Consider the following 22210-nt stretch of genomic DNA (forward strand, 5'->3'; position numbering starts at 1 on the left):
TAATTTATTCTAAATGCCTCCTCGTCTGTTATTCTTTGGAACTCTGCTTTCTCCTCTTCTGGGTGACTGAAGCCGCAGGACAACGTCTGTCTGTGATTAATTAATATGACCTGAAGCTCTCAAACTGATAGACGTATCGAAAATGAAAGTGTGTACAGTTTCATGTAATTTATTTAAATGTGTATAACACTGTTCAGTGACCAAGTGGACTACGATTATATTAACAGAACGTGAATGTGATTTACAGAATATCATTAATCATAGCTCACAAACTGTTAGGCGTACGATTCTAAGCGCGCTGCCTCTTTCATCATTCACTGGATTTCGGCTTCCTCCGCTGTTGTTCGGAAACTTGAAGTCACAGGACAACATTCGGCTTCCACGGCTGCTGTTCGGGGACTTGCAGCCAAAGGACGGCTGCTGTCTGTAAGAGCAAATATTCTAAACTTTTACTTGTCTTAGTCACTGCTGCATTGATTTTTCTGCCTCGATCACGCTATATATTGTGTTTTATTGACATAGTTGACTGAGTTTATGCATCGTATTTACTTATATCATGGCAATCGCGTCCATTTTAGTTCCAATAAACTATCGATTTCGGACAGTGAAATAGCACAGTATTCACCATGTAAGGATGCAGATGAGGATAAAGTTTACAAATTTTATGATGATTGAGTGACATAGTCAGGGTCAACAGCAAGGCTAGGATAGTGCTAATGGGCAATTTCAATGCGAGAGTTGGAAATATACCTGAAGGATACGAAAAGGTGATTGGTAAATGTGAGGAGGACATGGAAGCTAATGGAATGGGAAGTGTTTCCTGAACGTCGGTGCGCTAGTGTTGGATTAGCAGTTATGAATACATTCTTCAAGCGTAAGGCTATTCGCCGGTACACATTGAAGGGTATTGGTGCTAGATATCTTAACCGACTTTGGATTTAGGAAATATGTTAAGAATATGCGGGTTTTTCAGTAACTTTTTGATAATACGGTCCATTATCTGATCTGCAGTGAACTAAGTATTTATAGACCTAGGACAGAGAAAGTAAAATCTGCCTTCAGATTAATAAGGGCAGAAAATCTGCAAGACAAGGAAATTAGACAGGAGTGCATGAATATGATTAGTGAAAAGTTCCAAACAATTGATAGCGAGCAGGTTTCGAATATGGGTGGCGTACAGGGATGCTGTAGTAGAAACAGCATGTGAATGCTTAGGAAAAACTGTGTATAAAGGTGGGAAAAACAAACATCTTGGTGGAATGATGAAGTGAGAGCAATTTGTAAACGTAAAGAGATGGCGTATCGGAAATGGCTCCACACAAGGACTGATACAGTTAGGGAATTGTACGTAGATGAAAGAAACAGAATGAAACAAACAGTTATTGAATCCAAGAAAAAGTCATGGGAAGATTTTGGTAATAACCTGGAAAGGCAGTGGGGGAAACTTTCTAGACAGTAATAAAGAATCTTGGAAAGGGAGGGAAAAGGAAATGAATAGTATTTTGTGTGAAACAGGTGATCTCATAATAAATCCCAGGGAATCACTGGACAGGTCGAAGGAATATTTTGAAAATCTCCTCAACGTAATAGGAAGACTTCCTGGTGATATTGCAAACAACCTAGTTCATGGGGAGGAGGATAATTATGTTGGTAAAGTTACACTTGAAGAAGTGGAAAGGATGGTAAATAATATCCATTGTCATAAAGTAGCAGCAGTAGATTAAATTAGACCTGACATGGTGGAATATAGTGGGAAGGCAGGGATGAAATTGCTTCGTATTGTAATATTAGGGGACTGTGGGAATAAGGATAGATTATTAAAATCAATCAAAGGGAATCAAAACTTTGTGTTCATGCAAGATGGAAGAGAAGTCGCTGCGTGTAGGTGATTGCTCATCTTGTCTGTCAAATTACGCTTAGTATCAAGAGCATTGTCTGGCTCCATGACGAAACCGACGGTTCAGAACACTGCTGTAACTAGCATATTTAAGATTTTACATTAAAGCAAATAAAAAGTTTGTGTATGGCAGACATCACCATGGAGGCTTACGACTGTCAATATTAGAACGCTGACAGCTTTGAACCATCGAAATGCTTGCGTATTGGCCTTTGGTCAAAAGATATGTGTGTGCCGTGTTCAGTATTATAAGTCATGGGTAGGATCAATTTCTCACAATGAATGAATGAATGAATGAATGAATGAATGAATGAATGAATGAATGAATGAATGAATGAATGAATCAATCAATCAATCAATCAGGTCGTCTACAGGCGTCAATTCGAAAGACCTGCACCAGGCCTCTCTTCAGGCCATACGCCATTATTATACGGGATGACAGAAAAATAATACCCATATTTTGAAAAAGTACTGCTTTAAGTAGAATCAAAATATTAAGGCAATTATGGTCTCAAAATGAATAGGAAAGAAGGTTTTATTTTGCATACCCTAATATATTTCTATATGTCCCCCATTAGTAGTTTGGCAGACATCCAATTTATAATATTCCGTTTATTGCCTCGTACAGTGGAGCATATATGGAGCGACAATAGTGATGGCAGCAGTGATCTTTTGTCTGAGATACACTAGTCACATAAATTCTCACCATAAACAATGTTTTTAATGTATCCCCAGAAGAAGAAGTCCATTGGCGTGAGATCAGATATGGTAACATTATTATACCTGCAAAATAAACAATTAGTTAAGTTTTTTTAGGTATAATTCTCTTACCACATACCGTATGTTTCTTTTTCAGGTAGTTAATAAATTTATTGCCGTACTCTAAATTAGTTTTGGCAGACTGAAGAACCTAAAAGTTGAAAATGAACTGAGTCGGAAATGAAAAGAGATGGCTTCAGATTTTACAAAAAAAATGCAACTTGAAGCACCATTGTTTTTAAATATAGGCATTCTTTTCCGCTGGCCCTGTAGGCCTATATTAAAAGCATCAGATGCGGGTGATTGCTGATAGATAATTCCTCTTATGCATTGCTTTAATTTACCTGGGTTTAAAGTACACATCTCAGGTAAATTACTCCAGTCTTCTGGTTCCTGCGGTAATTCACGTTGCAAATTTAGACAAGGGAATCTTCTCTTAGATAAACCATCTTGAAGAGCAATGTGAACGGTGTAGAATAGTATTTTTTCTCCTCAGTTTCATTGCACACAGGGAAATTTTTTTAACAAGGGTACTTCATCCATAGTGCATGCAAGGTGATTATCGTAAGTACTGTGTGGAAGACTGAACAGCGTGGACGCGCGCGTATTGTGCATCACTCTTTGCTTGAACATGCAAGACTTGTTGTTGTTGCTACGGGCTTTACGTCGCACCGACAGACAGGTCTTATGGCGACGATGGGATAGGAAAGTCCTAGGAGTTGGAAGGATGCGGCCGTGGCCTCCATTAAGGTACAGCCCCAGCATTTGCCCGGTGTGAAAATGGGAAACCATGTAAAACCATCTTCAGGGCTGCGGACAGTGGGGTTCGAACCCACGATCTCCCGGATGCAAATTCACAGCCGCGCGCCTCTAAGCGCACGGCCAACTCGCCCGGTAACATGCAAGACTGTTGACGTGTAGGTGGGCCTTCAAGCCCGACTTAATGCTACCACTGCAATAGACTTGGGGTAATTAGGGCAGAAGTTAGAGAAGAAATTTAGAAACTTTATAAATGTTTTGAAGATCCTCAGTGGCTCAGGTGACAACGTTCTGGCCTCTCACCGCCGTGTTCCATGGTTCAAATCCCGGTCACTCCATGTGAGATTTGTGTTGGACATAGCGAAGGTGGGGCAGGTTTTTCTCGGGGTATTCCGGTTTTCCCTGTTATCTTTCATTCCGGCAACACTCTCAAGTATAATTTCATCTGTCAGCTATTAATCTTTGCCCCCAGAGGAGTGCGACAGGCTTCGGCAGTCGGCACAAGTCCAATCCTCGCTGCTAGATGGAACTTCATTCATTCCATTCCTGACCCGGTCAAATGACTGGAAATAGGCTGTAGATTTTAATTTTCGCAAATGTTTTGAAGCATTGTTAATATAATTGGAAAGATAAATTCAAATAGGAGTGAAATGTGCCATCATTACTCTTCACTAGTCGGTGATCAACAGCTTGCTGACTTAGTCGACGCTGAGTACTCAGGGAACGGCTGGATATAGATGACGTGTCAGGGATGGATGTTGATCGATTTATGCTACACTGCTTGTACGAATGATAGTGTACTGAATATACTAGTAACAAATATTTTACTGTATATCCCACAAACTAGCTTATAGTTTTCGGAGACGCTGAAGTATCAGAATATAGTCCCGCTGGAGTTCTTTTACATAATGATAAATCTGCCGATACTAGACTGGCGAATTTGAGCACCTTCAAATACCACCGGACTGAGCCGGAAGAACCGGATAACTTGGGCTTAGAAATTCAGCGTTACCCTCTGAGCAACTCATTTCAGTCTTGGGAAAATAGACGGCCATCAAAACTGTGTGGGAGTTACCGAATATTTACGAAGAAGATTATATATATATATATGTGTGTGTGTGTGTGTGTGTGTGTGTGTGTGTGTATGCCATGCAGGGATAAGAAACTTCTTATTCAACTATGACAGCCCAGGAAGCGGAAATCGCGTCTCTTTTTGGAGAACAATTTATCTCTGAGCCTGCGCCCTTTGTGTATGAATTAAAATACTGGGTGTTTCTTTGAAAAAGAAAAGAGCCTCATATGTTTTCTTGTCGTGACAGGCGAATTGCCCATGTCACTCATTTATTTTATTTCAGAAATATAATATTATTATCTGCCTGCTGTCATTTCTTGATGGATACAGTACTTTTGCATCCATCTCTTGGCACAGGCCAGAGTAAAGTATAGCTTCCACCCAAGTCCCAGTCAACGTCCATGGCTGTGACAATATGGAAGCTGCTGGGGTATGGGTAGTGCTGAGTAATGACATTCAGAGCACGACTAGTGCATCTGAGTGTTATGAAAGTTGCTGCTCCTAGGGTCGGTCGTGCTGCAATAGTACTTTCTGACCCAGTGAGGAAAGCAATGGCAAACTACCTCACTCCTCATCTTGCCTAGTACGCCTCATTTTGGTGCTGCCATTGGTTTTGGGGGTTTCCTTATAACCGCATAACCTTTGGTGGTGCTATTTGAGGATCCAACCAGCCTCTGGGCTGATGACCTAACAGACAGACAGAATATTATTATTGTCCAGTTATAGAAACCTATAATTATTATCCTACTAGAACGCCGCTTTATTCGATCGAACACGTATACAAACACATCCAAATTTGTAGCAAGGCCAGGCTGCATCAAATATTATAGCAAATGCCATACTATAACAATGTATTGGACACGAGTATCGAGCGGAGTGCTAATAGAGACGGCGCGCGGCGCTGACGTCTGGTACGCTGTGGCACGTCCGGGAACTGCATACGTTTTCGCTACATTGAGAAAAATGCGGGTCCACTCATTCGAAATATTTGTTTAAATAATTGAACGATTAGAATAATTAAGACCAAGCGAGCGGCAGCATGATTTGGGTCATGTAGCCGTCAACTTTCATTCGGGAGATAGTGGGTTTGAACCGCAATGCCAGCAATCCTGAGGATGGTTTTTCGTGGATTCCCATTTCCACGCAAAGCAAATGCTGAGGGTATACCTTAATTAAGGCCACGGTCGCCTCCTTCCCACTCCTAGTCCTTTCCTATCCCATCGTCGCCATAAGACTGATCTGTATGCGTGTGACGTAAAGCAAATAGTAAAACGTAAATACGTAGCCTGTGCAAGTATATTCATTACAGACTGTTATGTCTCTCAACGTTCAGTCTGCAAGCCTATTTGAATTTAATAAATGGCGCCATACTTCTCTAACTAACTCTGTGGTGTCGTTTAGTTCTATACCTCTTATCCTTAAACTGAGCCTAGCCATCGTCGTCTTGGTCACCCTCTACTTCTCTTACCATCCATGGCCGAGTCAATTATTCTTCTAGGTAGTCTATCATCCTCCCTTCACCTCACATGACACCATTACCGAACAGCTTCATCAATCGAGTTCATTCCTAACTTAGACTTTATCTCCTCATTCCGAGTGTCAACCTGCCATTGTTCCCACCTCTTTTACCAGAAATCATTCTTGCTACGTTCACGTCTGTTACTTTCCTGTGTCCACGCAACTTTCAATCCCCTACAGCAAAGTTGGTGTGAAAGCAGACCGATGTAAAGACAGTTTCGATCGTGGGCGACTTTCTTACTGAATAATGTTGATCACACCTGCGAGCTTACTGCATTAGCTTTTCTGCACCTTGATTCAATCTCACTTAACGCCATCATGGGAGAATGCACATCCTAAATACTTGACATTATGTACCTCTTCCAGTATTGTATTCCCAAACTGATATTCAATTCTCTTAGGTTTCTTTAGTCTTGGAAAGTCTAATTTCATAATATACTCATTGCACATATTTTCAAGCTCCAAGATGCAGTATTAGACTGCGGGCTTTCAGCACAATCTGCCGTTACGACCAAGTCGTTGGCACAGGCCAAACTGCAAGCTACATTTCCGCCAATCTGAATCTCTCCTTGCCACTTTATACCTTTCAGTAGAGGATCAATCAATCAGTTACTATTGATCTGCAATTAGGGCAGTCGCCCAGGTGGCAGATTCATTCTCTCTTGTTTTCCTAGGCTTTTCTTAAATGATTGAAAAATTGGAAATTTATTGAAGATCTCCCGTGGAAAGTTATTCCAATCCCTAAATCCCCTTCCTATAAACGAATATTTCCCCCAGTTTGTCCTCTTGAATTCCAACTTTTTATTGTTATCTTTCCTATTTTTAAAGACACCACTCAAACTTATTCGTTTACTAATGTCGTTCCACGCCATCTCTCCATTGACAGCCCATGTAAACTATGTACACCAAGCGAGTTGGCCGTGCGGTCAGGATCGCGTAGTTGTCAGTCTGCATTCGGGAGATAGTGGGTTCGAATCCCACCGTCGGAATCCCTGAAGATGGTTTTCCGTGATTTATTATTTCATATCAGGCAAATGCTGGGGTTGTACCTTAATAAATCCACGGCCGCTACTTTTCCATCCTTCCGTCACCGAAAAATTTCGATGTGTTAGTGCGATGTTAAAAATTCCACAAGTAGCATAGGCGACACCGAAAAGGCGTGCTAGGGAAATGAGAAGTGAGTAGTTGGAACATGCGCACAGGTTGTGTGAAGGACTAGATGGGCTATACTCAGGGACGCCTACGTTCAGAAATAGTAAGTACGCTACTACTTACGTAGTGTTGGGAAAGAGTTCGTGGGCACCCAGCATGTTGAACGAGAAGCATAGCCCCTCCTTGGTTAGCAGTGGTTGAGTGTAGTTAGCAGAGAATTCCGTCAAGGTCTCATTCATTTGAGGAGAAAGCTGTAAAGAGAGAAAAAAAAAGTTCCCCTATATTGAACATATCTGTAATCTGTCTCTATCCTCTTATACTGCCTGCTCAATGTCAGTAGTTTAACACAGGAAGGCACAAGTCCAAATATCTCTTTAAATCGCCGTAAGAGTGTAGTCTTAGATGCAGAATCTTCGCGGTCAGTGTGGGTGCTGCATTGTGCTACTGGTACATGTGTGTAAAAAGCTGAGTTATTCCGTACGTGCCTGTTCGCTTCCGTTTGTGATATTTTGTATAGAATTGTGAAATGAATTAATCGTGTTATATTTATAGACCAGCAAATGTACCCGTGCTTCGCTACGGTATTTTACATTGTATACGGATTTCTCCTTAAATTACTGTAAAGGCAGTGAGTAAGATTATATTACATTGCATCTACAAACTGACTTCACCATCAAACGCCTCGTTCAGTGTTCTACATGGATGGTCCTATGACATTTTCTCGTACATCCTATATTTATGGGTTAGATTCAGTTAGTCATTGAATGGGGTGAAATTTGGTACAGTTTTCCCATACTACTTTATTTTTTTGATACTCTTGTAACACGGGAATAATTACATTTGACGAACATATGGCCACTGGTCATGTCGATCTGCGTGCCCAATGTCATGATTGCATCTTTCCTCTAAGTGTGCCAAACGTTAACATATACGTGTAAAAAGTACAAAATTAACTTGAACTCGAGAAATGCAGTTCTACTTAACAAATAAGGGATAGAGATACGACAAAAAGTCATAGACCCAAAGATATAGATCTGCCTAAATTGAAAGGCGATTGTGATTTCTCTTTTGTGATACGACTTACCGTTTAGCCACCAATTATTCCGAAACGAGGGTCTGCACCGTCATTAAAATTGCATCCATATTCCGATATTTCCCGGGGCCAAAAGTTATACAGTTCCATAGCTTGGAATATTTCCTCAAAGAAAAAGAGTGTCAAGGTTTCGGGTTTAGCACTCGCATACATACGAAGTAATTAAGGAAGAAAATAATACAGTTGAGAAAGTTGAAATTAATAGAAAATAGGATTATAACTGAGAACAGCCGGCTAAGACAAATGTGTAAATACCAAGTGGATGTATTGGTAAATCAAATGCCCCTCAATAAACTATGATAGTATGAGTTACGGATATAAGAAAGCGGTAACGGAGGAGAAATTTCAGAAACACTTGGCATTAATTTATTGAACGTAACAAGCTTTCGCCCAGTTACAATGTTCCAAATATTCAATTCAAAAATAAACACTTACAGGCTATTAGCTAAGCACTAACTACTTACTACTTAACTACCTCTAAATCTACTATGTAGCATCTTTCACATGGGAGGATAGCCAGCTCCACATACAACACGCCACTTCTACATCTAACTAAACTAACTACTTAACTACATTAACTACTTCTATCCTAAATCTGTCTGGCCGCGACATCACCCCTGGTGAGGAACTGCTACCACCCTTCCCTGGGATGTCACGACCAGACATGTCTCATGAGGTTCGGACCTCATAGACCCCTTAAGCTCTCAATGTTATTTCCTCACCACTCCATGTAACAGCCCACATGTGTGCGGATTGCCCTGCTCTACATGTACGCTGACACGCCTGCATTCTTCTGCCGAGACGGAGTCCATAACTCGGCTCATCTTTCGCTGTCTCATTGACAACTTACTTCCTCTTACCTAACACTATTCACGACCTTGCTCTACTCTACGCGTGCAGACGTACCGAATCAACACTTTAGCTGAGATAGGCCAGTCCTATCTCACCCTCTTCCAGCTCTACGTCAGCACCCAAAACAAACTAACAAAAACAAAAAAAAAAAAACAGGCAAACAACACACAACTTCATTAGAAGGAATACAGTACGGCTTACATATCAATGAACTGAATACTACTAATTAGAAAATATACAATACGTAAGGAACAAAGGAATAAAACTGAACAAATATATAAACGGAACATTACTAAAATTATAATTACTGTCGCCCTTACTTATTACTGACTTGAACTCTCTAATGTTCCATATCTGTGTGTCAAAGTTGTGTTATGTACATACATGGATACAAAATTTCGTTATTATTAGCCCATACAGAGATGATACTTCAGAGATTAATAATTTTCCGTATGTCTTCTTCGACTCACTATAATCAATTTTAAACTGCTTATTTGGAGTCTCCCTCTTCCAACTTCGATTGTCCGAGGTAGGAGAGCCGAGACTTGGTTCATCCTGAAATATTAGCATGCATTCCTGTATGTGCAATCAATCAATCAATCAATCAATCAATCAATCAATCAATCAATCAATCAATCAATCAATCAATCAATCAATCAATCAATCAATCAATCAATCAATCAATCAATCAATCAATCAATCAATCAATCAATCAATCAATCAATCAATCAATCAATCAATCAATCACTACTGATCTGCATTTAGGGCAGTGGCCCAGGTGGAAGATTCCCTATCTGTTGTTTTCCTAGCCTTTTCTTAATTAATTGCAAAGAAATTGGAAATTTATTGAACATCTCCCTTGGTAAATTATTCCAATCCCTAACTCCCCTTCCTATAAACGAATATTTGCCCCAATTTGTCCTCTTTATCTTCATATTGTGATCTTTTCTACTTTTACTCATTCGTCTACTGATGTCCTTCCACGCCATCTTTCCACTGACAGCTGGGAACATATCACTTAGTCTAGCATTTCCTCTCCTTTCTCCAGCCCAAACTTTGAAACATTTTTGTAACGCTACTCTTTTGTCGGAAATCGCCCAGAACAAATCGAGCTGCTTTTCTTTGGATTTTTCCCGTTCCTGAATCAAGTAATCCTGGTGAGGGTCCCATACACTGGAACCATACTCTAGTTGGGGTCTCACCAGAGACAAATATGCTCTCTCTGTCCCATAGTATCCTTTTAACCAAGTGTACTCGTGCTGATTTCGCTGTTTCAGTTTCTTCAACAGCATGTACAATTCCCCTTTAACCACTTTATTTTTTTCCGCACCTTCATCAGCACGTACCCTTCCCTCATTCACCACTTTAATTTTTTCTTCCACAAGCTTTTTACAATTGTCAATAATTTCGATAGTTTACATGGCCTTTTCCATTCCCTGTTCTTTAATTTGACAACAGTATACTATTCAAATTATCTTCCCATTTTATTTATCTCTTCCGCTTCCAAGTTTTAAACCCGTAATGCTCTTGTACTTTCATACTGTTTCAAGAAATGTACATTTCCTAACTCCTTCTCACACAAAGAACATGTATTTGCCACTTCTGTAAAAGCCTTATTTTTATAAACTCCCATCAGCCACCATATCCATCCCCTGTATTCTCTTTTGGTTAATTTATCATGTATTATTTTCATACCTGGATATATATTCATGAATTCCTCCAGAGTTCTCCTATTACTATCCTCAGCTCTTAGCATTTGTATTTCTATATCTGCTATCATCTATACCACTTTCCTACAGACTTTTCTTTCTTCTAAATCGTTGTCCCAATAGATCCCCATCCCAGTTCCTTCTAGTATTTTCTTTAAGTTGCCCGCCCAGTACCCATCCTGGTACCTCATTTGGTGTCGGTAAGCTATATCTAGAATTTCTCCCCTCCTCCCCCTTTTAACCTAAATCAATATTTTATTAGTCTCTTAATTATATCCACCTACATTAATGTGTGTACACAGTAATCTTGCTCCACTATTCGCTGAACATAATGGTAAGCCTGTAATTATTTTAATCATACTTCTGCACCGTATAACATTTTAGATTTAATCACAGCATTGCATACATTTCTTTGTGCCCTAAAATCAATATTAGGCATCCTGTTATCTAATATTCTTATACTATCTAGGGCTGCTGCACCAATAATTTTTTCCCTCTTGACGTGTTCAGACCAATTTCCATTTCCTGATATGATAAATCCTAAATATTCTAACTTATTAACTACTTCCAGATTTACTCCTTCAAGATACCATTTTTTCCTTTTTTTTGTTGCTAATTTGTTCCCTTTTTTGCACACCATTACTCTAGTTTTCTGTGCGTTAATTTTCATATTCCATTCTTTACAATACTTCTCAATACCATCAATAGTTTTTTCCATTGCAACTGGCGTTAGTGTGAACAGGAGTATGTCGTCAGCAAAGACAAGACCAGGAATATCCTGATTTTCTGAACATGGCCATGCAACTCTTTCCTCAACTTCAAATTCTATTATATCGTTAATGAACAATAAAAATAAAATCGGTGACAATTTACACCCCTGTTAGGCCCATTTTAGAGATAATCTCTCCAACTACTACTCCTTCTAGTACTCTCACAGTACACTTTACTTCAGCATACGTCTTCTTTTTTTACCGAGATCGATAGATGCAGTCGCTTAAGTGCGGAGAGTATCCAGTATTCGGGAGATAGTAGGTTCGAACCCCACTGTCGGCAGCCCTGAAGATGGTTTTCAGTGGTTTCCCATTTTCACACCAGGCAAATGCTGGGGCTGTACCTTAATTAAGCCCACGGCCGCTTCCTTCCCACTCCCAGCCCTTCCCTGTCCTATCGTCGCCATAAGACCTATCTGTGTCAGTGCGACGTAAAGCAACTAGCAATAAAAACGTATTTTTATAGCTCTTATCATTTTATATGGCACTCCTACTTGTCTCAGTCTAGTAACGACTGACCCCCTGTTCAAAGTATCAAATGCCTTTTCTAAATCTATTGATGTAATATAGAGCTTACCTCCTTTTTTCTTACATATTTGTCAATAAGAGTTCTCACAATAAAAACATTATCTGGTGTTCTTCTTCCTCTCCTGTAACCACTTTGAAATTTCGACACGATTGAATGTCTCTCTGCCCAGTTCCTTAGTCTATTTGCTAGTATACTAGTATATACTTTCCCCAATGCATCTAATAAAGTAATTCCCCTATAGTTTCCTGGATCTAATCTATCCCCTTTATTTTTGTATATAGGGCATATTATCCCCTCTTTCCAAGCTTTCGGAAATACCTCTTTCTGGAAAATTTTATTGAATATCCTTGTCAAAATTTCCAACATGCCGTTTAGCTATCCCACCTCTTTCCAAAATTCATATGTGATATCCGAAATAGCTCCTGATTTTCCCTTCTTGGCTCGTTGTAACAGGTTCCTTATTTCCTGAGTCGAAATAGCCTCATCTAATTCAGGCAGAGTGACACTCAAACCCCCCGAAACAATAATTCCCTCATGATGAGCTCTCCATTTGTCTTCTTTATTCAATAATTCCTCGAAATACTGGACCCATGTACTATAACTTGTCAACTTCTTTTTCTTCTTGGTTATTTGATTTATTTTATCCCATACTTTCTTACTGTCATTCCTTACACTTTTTATTTATGTCTGCAGCCATCTCTTGTTGCCATTCCGACTTCGACTTTCTTAACAATTCTCTGTTCTTTTTTTTTTTTTTTTTTACAAAATTCGTTTCTAGCTACTTGACTACCATCCACCCTGTATCTCCTAAGTGCTTTCATAACTAGTGAATTTTTCTTCGCACATTCTGTATTATACCATCCACATTTTATCTGCGTTTTAGTTAAATTTTCTGTCCTGTTTAGGGCTTCTTCAACTCTATTCTATCAATTTTACAATACCTATTTTCCAAATCTCAAAATTTCCTCCGTTGAAGTACTCACTGAATTCATTCCCTAATTCTTCTCTCCAACGATACCTAGGTATTTTCCTCTCCTTTACGCTATCGTAAACGATCTCCTACACTCTTATATCTTGAATTATTAATTTTATTGATACTGGCATATGGTTTGTCTCCGCCCAATCCCTAATGTGTATCTTTTTGATAATTTGCAAACTATCCCCACGGCATACAACTAGGTCAATTGTACTGCCCTCATTTCCTACTATGTAGGTTAGTTTTCCACTCTCATCTCCGAACTACCATCCATTCAATATATAAAGCTCCTCTACCGCGCATAATTCTAGTAGTGTTTCTCCACTTCTGTTACATTATTCATCCTGGCTATTTCTATTACCTAACAATACACCGTCCTCATGTTGACTGTAAAATGGCTTCTTGACCCCTACCCTCGCGTTAAGATCACCCATAATAATAATGCTTGCCTGATCATACGTACTTCTCATTCGTCTAAATTCTGTCGCTAAATTCTGAAGAAAAAAAACATTCTGCGCAAATGGAGAGCTCAAAGGTGGATTATATATAAAATCTATACTTATTTCATCCTCCAATTGAGCCTATCTAATATTCTTATCCAGATTAATGACTTAAGCTCAGATTCTAAAAGCTGTATCCTATCTTTTAACTTGTGTTTGATTACCACCGAAATTTCGCCCGATATCCTTCCTCTATTGGATCTCCTTGATCCATATTGACTCCATACGATACACCCTTCTATCTTTAAGTCTTTCTTGTAATCAGCCCAAGTTTCTACAAGCCCAAGCATGTCCATTTCTTCCAGTAGCTCTTTAAAGTCTTCGTTACCTATTTTGTTCCATATTCCTTCAATATTAACACATGATACCTTTAACTCTAGTTATTTTTTACTTCTATATTCTTAACTCCCTCACTTCTAATAATTCTGGATCTTTCCACTTCCATTACACCCCCCTACGGAGAGCAAATAACGTCGTTCTCAGATAGTTCTTCTGTAATTTTTACTCTACTACCTGAACCCATCCCCTTCTTCTGAAAGAGTCTTTTAGACTCACTGACCTACGCCTGGAAGTATCCTCAGCTCCTCCACGCGGCGCCGCTGTTGACATCCGGCTCGCCTCGTCGTTCCTCCCACTGTTATTTAACTCCACTGAAAAATCTGACGTAGACCGTTGAATCACCTGTCCAGGGTTATCAACACCAGCACCGCACGTATACTCTGGAATCCCTTGTGTCATCACTCCTACACCATGCACTTCCGCTGATGACCCAAACTGCTTACTTCGTTGCTTAAACATATCACCCAGATCACTGACCGTCCACGTTCTCGCCCAGGTATCTCCTGTCATATGCAAGCGGTGTCCTCTTACAAATGCCTGTAGATTCGATTTTCTTGCTTGTCGTAAATGGAATTGTAGAACTCTTTGCTCTTGGAGGCTTTTTCTGTCCATATCCCTTTTTATCCAAACTCTGCTGCCCTTCAAGTTCCTCGCACTATTCAGAATTCGGCTTAACATTAATAAGGAAACAAACTTAATTCTCACAGGTCTTTTTTCCCTATTCTTTCCCATCCTGTACAAATCATCTATCTCCCTCTCAGTACAATCAGTGCCTAATTTCTCTCTCATTAGCTTAAAGGCTGAGTTCATCAATTCCATAATAGATTCTCCTTCCGTTTCCTCCAGTCCGTAAATAATAACATTTCTTCTCTTCTGGAGGAGAAATTTAGGCGCAGGGTTTCTTAGCTAAACAGATAAGAAGATGACTAATGGTGTTATTACTTAAGCTATTCGAGGACGGTTATAACCTCCAACGATATTCCGTCAATATCCCGCAGAATGGCCGATTGACATCTCTCTTGCTTTCTACCCAAGGAACAACCACGAATTTACAGGAATGATGACGAAAATGGCAATACGTTACTTTCCTGCTGGCAAGCAGTCAGAGACGTTGCCATGGTAACATGTAGGTTCGTTCTCGATCTGTCGGTCACTCAATGCAGAGCATGATACCCGCAGATAACAGTAATTTTCTCCGTCATTTGAAGAGTAAGGTAGATTATGAACATAACAAAAGTTGTTTATAATGAAGAGACATTTCACACACAGTCCACGGAGTTTACAGAAAATCAATATTATAAGAGAAAATGGAGAAAAACCGTCCTGGTTTTCCTGTAAACCCCCGTCTTTTCAAAGATTTAAAAATGATATGCATGTCAAAACCTTCCCCGGGATGAGTATACACTAAATACGACGTTTTGTCGAGATCTATCCTGCCATTTCGCTGTGATAGTGCAACAGACAAACAGGCACGAAAAATAAAAACCACCGATTTGGTCCTGAGTTGACCTAAAGCGGATAAATATTTGAAAAATTGGCAAAACAAACGAAATTACAGACAGCGGATCCCCTACAACTTTATTTATATAGATACAATTTCTTTTAAAGTGTGCTTGCTTTCTTCCGTTTTTGCGAGATATATCTATTTGTTAAATATAAACTTCAAATTTTCCCCTGAAATATTCAACTGTTGTATACCATTTTGCAAATCACGGTAAAGTGGTTCGCAGCCAGAAGGGATACGATTCCATAAAATACACCGTCTACAAGCAAATTAAGAGAAAAGTGGCTGTCGGCTATATCTAGGCAAGGTCCAATAAAGGAAGTAGTTTGATATCCTCAGATTACTCTCTCATCTGTAGCCTTCGTAAGGTGATTAAAGCCGTGGAGGATAGTGGATTTCTTGTGATAAGAATTGAGACGGACAATCACAAAACAAACGTCTTCATGTTTAGACATTTTGGACAACCTCAAATATCCAAATGATAATGTCCCAATCAGTCTAGAAACAGAAACTCTTTCCTTTCAGAATGTGTTCTGTTATAGTGTAAGGTCAAAGAATATCAGCAAACTGTCAGTGATATTATCCTAACGAAGTTCGTAAGACCTCTGTATGTTTAGTCCTCAGCCCGAAGACTGGTTGGATCCTCAACAGCTCCGCCATCAGCTGTCATAGATGGCCTAGGCATCACTGAAGAGGTGTACTAGGGAAATGAGGAGTGAGGTAGTTTCCCGTTGCTTTCCTCACTGAGCCAGAAGTTGCTATTACATATCAGTCTGCCAAGCCCACTGAAATGCATGCACCAACCGACCCTATGAGCAATATTTTCACACCATTCATAGCAGGGACTGGCTGCAGAAGGAATGGCATTACTAGCATCACTCATACCTCAGTCACTTTCATTTTGTCAAAGCCAAGGATAAAGCTGAGACAGATCAATGAAGGTAACAAGATTGCTCTAGCCCATACCAGAAGACATAGTGCGCTGTAAACACTAGGTCCTGCCAGCAAAGGCATCGTATTAACTGATATTGCCTTGGCAAGAACACAAAATGTTCGCCAAGCCGTCGTCTAGGCCAACTGCTACTTCATACAGGTAATTTTACCTATATTTAATATTACTGGTTTAATTTACGAGCTTCAGTGAACACATGACTATACTGCATAGTGTTTTGTAGGCTGTCGTCGTAATAATTCGTCTAGCAATGACCATCTCTGCCATCTATATGTTAATTTTTTTATGAAAACTAAAGTCAGTCAGTCCGATCATTCTATCCTGTCGATTTCCTTCATTTTTTAACTGAAAGGTATTCATGCACAGATTTGTCATCAGGTAATATAAATGTTTAACTTCCGCCTTCCTTAAATTATTTCATTTTTTCAATTTTTTGTCTCTTTGAAGCAATCATATCTTTGGTTCTAACTGAGGTACGGAGTTCATTTTGGCCTAAGAACACTCAGTGGATCAAGCGCTTTCTTTTGAGGTAATAACTAATTAAATTGGTAGATTCTGAGAAAAGTTATGTGTACATTTGTCTCCATGGCGAAGATCTTTAAGGACTTTTTAACATTCGGCGCGTAGTGTTGTTCCAAGGAACGTTTAATTCAATTTCTTTGTGTGATGTATTTTCAAGTGTTTTGTTGACATAATATTACATTCTATTACCACAGCAGATCATGTGCTTTATTTCATTAACTCGAAACTTTGCAAATACATCCGTGAGGATAATAACGAACAACACCATACTTTGTACATTGCGGGCGGAGGCAGCGGAAAACCGCCATCAGCAAGGATAGGCTGACTAGGCCGTATTAAAAAAGATAGATACAATTTTAAAAAATCACTTTATCACGTTTAAAATTAAAGATATTGACTATTAATAATAATACTGAATATACAGAGTGGTCGGAAACAATGTGAACTGGATGTATGAGAGGGTTGGTCTTTCTGCTATACAACATCTGAAAGAAATAATACGTATATCGCGCTGCTGAAGTTAGCCAATCAGATCGATTCGCTGGTGAATTCAATGGGCTTGCGAGGCGTTGTTGCTATATCTGCACGTAGTGTGGCGGGTAGGTTGTTTATGATTATTTTATTATTAATATTATTTATTTATGAAAGATGAAGCCTCCGTGGCTGAGGTGGCAGCGCACCGAACGCTGGATACCGTGGTTAAAATCCCGGCCATTCCATGTGAGGGTTGTACTGGACAAAGCGGAGGAGGGACAGGTTTTTCTCCGGGTACTCCTGTTTTCCACGTCATCTTTCATTCTAATAACACTCTCCATTAGCATTTCATTTCACCTGTCAGTCATTTATCATTGCCCCAGGGGAGTGCGACAGGCTTCGGAAGGTGGCACATTTCCTATCCTCGCCGCTAGATGGGGCTTCATTCATTCCATTCCTGATCCGCTCGATTGACTGGAAACAGGCTGCGGATTTTCATTTCATTTTCATTTAAGAAATATAAAAAGGGATCGTGGAGCCGACATATTCAAGTGCTGGGCAACGAGAGGTAGGCCTATACCGTGGATGGTACAAAAGGGAAGGTACCGGTATAAATAGCAATCTACAAGCAGTCAGAAAAATACAAGGACACTAGGGGATGAACAAGAATTGGTAAATCCAGATGAACAAATACAGATGTCTTCCAACAAATGACGCAACCAGTTAAGAATAGTACAGCACCAAAATATCGAAAGATTAGAACACTTTTCACAACAAACCACAAAGGAAATATTACAAAGCTCGGTGGTAGGTAGGAACTATTTGTATTTCATCCGAATAACATTTACAATTACATTATTTAAACAGAACAGATGTTTCCCAACCAACTGTACAAAGACAAATAAGATAAATCAGGGAAGATAGGTAAAACAATAGAATAGGAGAATAAATTAAAGATCAGTATTTTTTAATTACAATTTCTGGGCATGCAATAAGAATTGACCTGACTAGAAAGTAGTGAGTTACTTCAGTATCAACTTCCAGAAAACACTGGATGTAACACACATTTATCCCAACAGGATAAACGTAAACAATTTCAAGATAAGACCATTACGCAGTAGAATAATGTCAACTAATTTTGAAGTACCAGAAATTTTCGAGAGTACTGACTCACAGAAAGTTCATTAACACATAACTAAAAACAGCGTTCTAACCAAAGGAATTAGACATCCAGCTGCTCCCTTATGGATACATACTCGAGTACAACAACTCGAGAACATAGTCATGCGAAGTTTACAATACCTCATGGCAGTGGCAGCTCGTGATCAATTCCGCCAGTGGGGCCCGATATAAAGATTTTGGCCATGAGTATGGGATTGAGGTAGACATTTTTGAAACATGGGTTTCAATACTGTACTGTGTTATACTGTATCACAAAAACTCCAAAAGACAGTACATGTAGTAAAATATATCGGCCTAAATATATGCACTAAATTGTTAATTATAAAGAAATAGAATTTAACTCACCAAAATGGCACATTACTTATTCAGCAGTTTGGCACGTCTATTCTTCTGACTGGCTCTGTTGCTGAAGTTGGGAATTTCACCAATTTCCTCCGTGTGAATTGAACAAACAGCGAGTGAATTCAGTTGGTTTTGACCCATACTATATGCTTGACTCTTTTTAATGTGCTGAAACTTATCTCTGCTTCCGCTGTTCAAACTGGAGCAGTTAGTGCAATTTGTAGAGTTTTGTGTACCTCAGGGAACGATTATTCAAAGGAATGTTTCTTGAAGAACGTGAAAAAATCACAGACTGAAGGAATATCTTTAAAGGTATCATTGCGATCAATCACTGAAAGTTCATTTCTCACTTTCTCTTGGGAAATGAAAGGACTGTAATTCGATGAAAAAGTATTGACTAAATTCCTTGAGAAAATTTCTCTGAACGTAGAACTTTTTCGGATCAATAATTGCGAAACTATTAAATATATGGGACTGCTGGGATCGGTCTTTCGTTTGGTTGATCACTGTATCACACACTTCTTTGGTATCTGCAGGCAGATTTACACCAGAGCTGTATTTAGATCTTTTTGTTGTTGGAGTAGATCATTCATCTTCATTTAGGCTACCTGTTATCTTTCAGTGTTCTCTCTTATTTCCGAAATAGCTAATACAAAACGTTGTAATACATTGTATATGGTAACTGTATTGGCACTCTGCACCTGAATCGTGTTATACAAAGTATGAACATGTTTCAACATCTCGTAGAAGAATTTCAGAAAAAACAAAAATTGTGAATTGTTAAGTAATTGTTTAAACAAAACGCTCTCTTATTGTTACATCATCCCAATCATCTTCGTTCTCAAACTTCTCAAAACATTCCAATAAATGTAATATGTTTTCATGAACACTACCCACAACCCGAGATTGAAAGTTACATCTTGTTGAAGAAACTGATCGCAATACATCACTTCTCTTAGGCGATGAAGATAAAAACGTAGTGAATTCTGTAATGTTTGCGAAGAACAACCTAACAGATTTTATGTTCTAGCTACAAGCATTTCGTATTACCAAATTTAGTTGATCAGCGTAACAGTGAACGTACTTGGCATACGGAAAATAATTGTGCATCAGGGCCCTTGCATCACCGCGGCTCCATCAAAGGCCTGAGATATGAGCTTTTCCTCAACATTGAAAGGTTCGAGTAGTATTTTCAGAACCTCGCTGAGACGATAGGCTGTCCTATCAGTAACATTTTCAAAGGAAAGGAATCTTTCAATAGGTTCATTGTCCTTACTGTACTGCAATATGATAAATTAACTTTGGCAGGTAATGTCTATTGCTTCACATGCCTGCACAGGAACAAAAGTTGCAGCGTTGATATCTTTGACCAAGTCTTCAATGTACACTTGATACATACAATCTAATAGTTCGTTTTATATAATACGTGACGTACTGTATATTAAAAACTGATGTGCGAGTGCTGTTCAGATGGTCATCTAACACACTGTCGAGATTACCAAGAAGATGTAACAAATCTAAGAAATTACCACGGTTTACTAAGTCCTGTATTTCATTATGGCTCCTCAGTACTAACTCGTGAGTTCCAAAAAATTTTAAGCATTCTACTACTCTATTTAGTATGTGTCTATTTTTTTTACTACTTCAGTATGTTTCCGGATTGAGATTTTATATACAAAGTCAATTTGTGCACCCGTGTTAACAGTCCCAAATATTTTGTATTTACAGGCATTTTCTAAGTGTAGTGCGCTTTCCTCATGTGTTTTAATTCGTTCACTTAAATGCTTTATTTCCTTACACCTTTACACCACGAAATAACACACATTGAAAACAGACTTTGTTTCTCTTCACTCACTGTTAACCATGACATTTTACTGAACCATGTATAACAGAAAGCTCTTTTTCTTGCCATCAAGTTGAGATAACGTGAAATCATTTGGTTGGTAAGTACCTCAACGTTTAATTTCAATCTTTTCTTCTAGACTTACTTGTCCGCCAAACAAATTGAGATTGCCGTACCGCAATAATCACACTTCTGCGCAGCGCGCCGACTTTGGGTGGGGAAGGCGTTTTCTGCTCCCCACCCCCGAAAATTCTCTTCCTGATGTTAACTCCCCTTAAAACGATGAGTTTGGTAGTCTTCGAAGGCTGCTAAGACGTTAAATCTAGAGAAGGTGGAAGGCGGTTTTATACCAAGAAATGAGATTGGAAAGCGGGCATTCCTTCAGAGAACTTTATTTCCCAATATAGACTATTCAGGCGATACATCTGGCGGTAGGGCTTTTCATATTTCGCATTATGAAATGTATAATATACAGTACGGTAAGATGATATTTATTAAGAAAATGTATTTATGTAGCGAGTTCTCATTTTATTTACTTGTGATTATTTTGATGGCTTCGTACATAAAACATTCCTTCAAAAATTTATATATGAATCAAGTTCTATTTTTCTGTTTACTTTGAATATTATTGAAAACTCCGTACATAAGACTCTTTCAAAATGTATTTGAGAAACACGCTCTATTATTGTTCTGTTTTTGTGTCTGTTTGTGAATATTGTTAATATACAGTATATGAATGTTCGTATTAATAATAGTTGTTCCTCATTTCACATGCCTGTGTTCATGTTAATCATGCCTCCCTAATAATTACCGGAAAAGGCGCTCCTGCTTCCGCGCACAGCCAAATGAAACGTGAAATAAAGCCAGAGCAACGGGCCAGCTTCCTCTGGCCCCAAACGACGCGATAACTCGCCAGCAACACCCAGAAAATTTACATCAGCGTACCACAAAGATGTTGCCCTGTCTCCAACAAGCCGAAGAAGGCCTCGAAGGAGTAGGCAAAGAGAGATGCTTATATAGGCCAGTTGGAGAGGGGAGGTGCAGGGGAAATCATGGTACACGGCACTAGAAAGGCCGAAAACGTCCATGAAGAGTGTAGAGTTGATGACGTCATCCAGATTTGATGCAGGCAATCAGCTGACAGTAGTCCCGAAGCTGTGGCAGTGTGCGGATGTCAAATAACGGGAAGAAAGCGGCGGAAAATGACGAAAGCGGCGAAGGTGAGTTGATAATGTTACATTAGCTTAAGACCAGCTTGAGAGCACCAATCGAAGAAGAAACAAATTTGCCAGGATCTCCGAGCTGACAGGATCGCGCCATGGCAAGTACGCTATGGTGACACCGGCTGAAACCGGTCTTCAGCCACGTGCAGATTTAGCAACATCGCCTCGCAAAGCCCATTTAAATTCGTCCGCGATTATAATTTTACCGGGAGATAGTGGGTTCGAACCCCACGGTCGGCAGCC

At 39.4% G+C, this 22210-nt stretch overlaps 1 protein-coding gene across 1 annotated transcript in view; it reads right to left on the bottom strand.

The window, feature by feature from the left end:
• Window positions 1-22210, bottom strand: part of LOC136874553 (pickpocket protein 28) — a 175761-nt gene that overhangs the window by 62713 nt on the left and 90838 nt on the right. The window contains exons 5-7 of the mRNA XM_068227844.1: window positions 14403-14580; window positions 14150-14220; window positions 7281-7408 (exon numbers count right to left, since the gene is read on the bottom strand). Coding sequence (XP_068083945.1) covers window positions 7281-7408; window positions 14150-14220; window positions 14403-14580 — 377 coding nt within the window. The remainder of the gene's footprint in view (window positions 1-7280; window positions 7409-14149; window positions 14221-14402; window positions 14581-22210) is intronic.

The sequence above is a fragment of the Anabrus simplex genome, chromosome 5, assembly GCF_040414725.1.
Source record: "Anabrus simplex isolate iqAnaSimp1 chromosome 5, ASM4041472v1, whole genome shotgun sequence".
Lineage (NCBI taxonomy): Eukaryota > Metazoa > Arthropoda > Insecta > Orthoptera > Tettigoniidae > Anabrus > Anabrus simplex.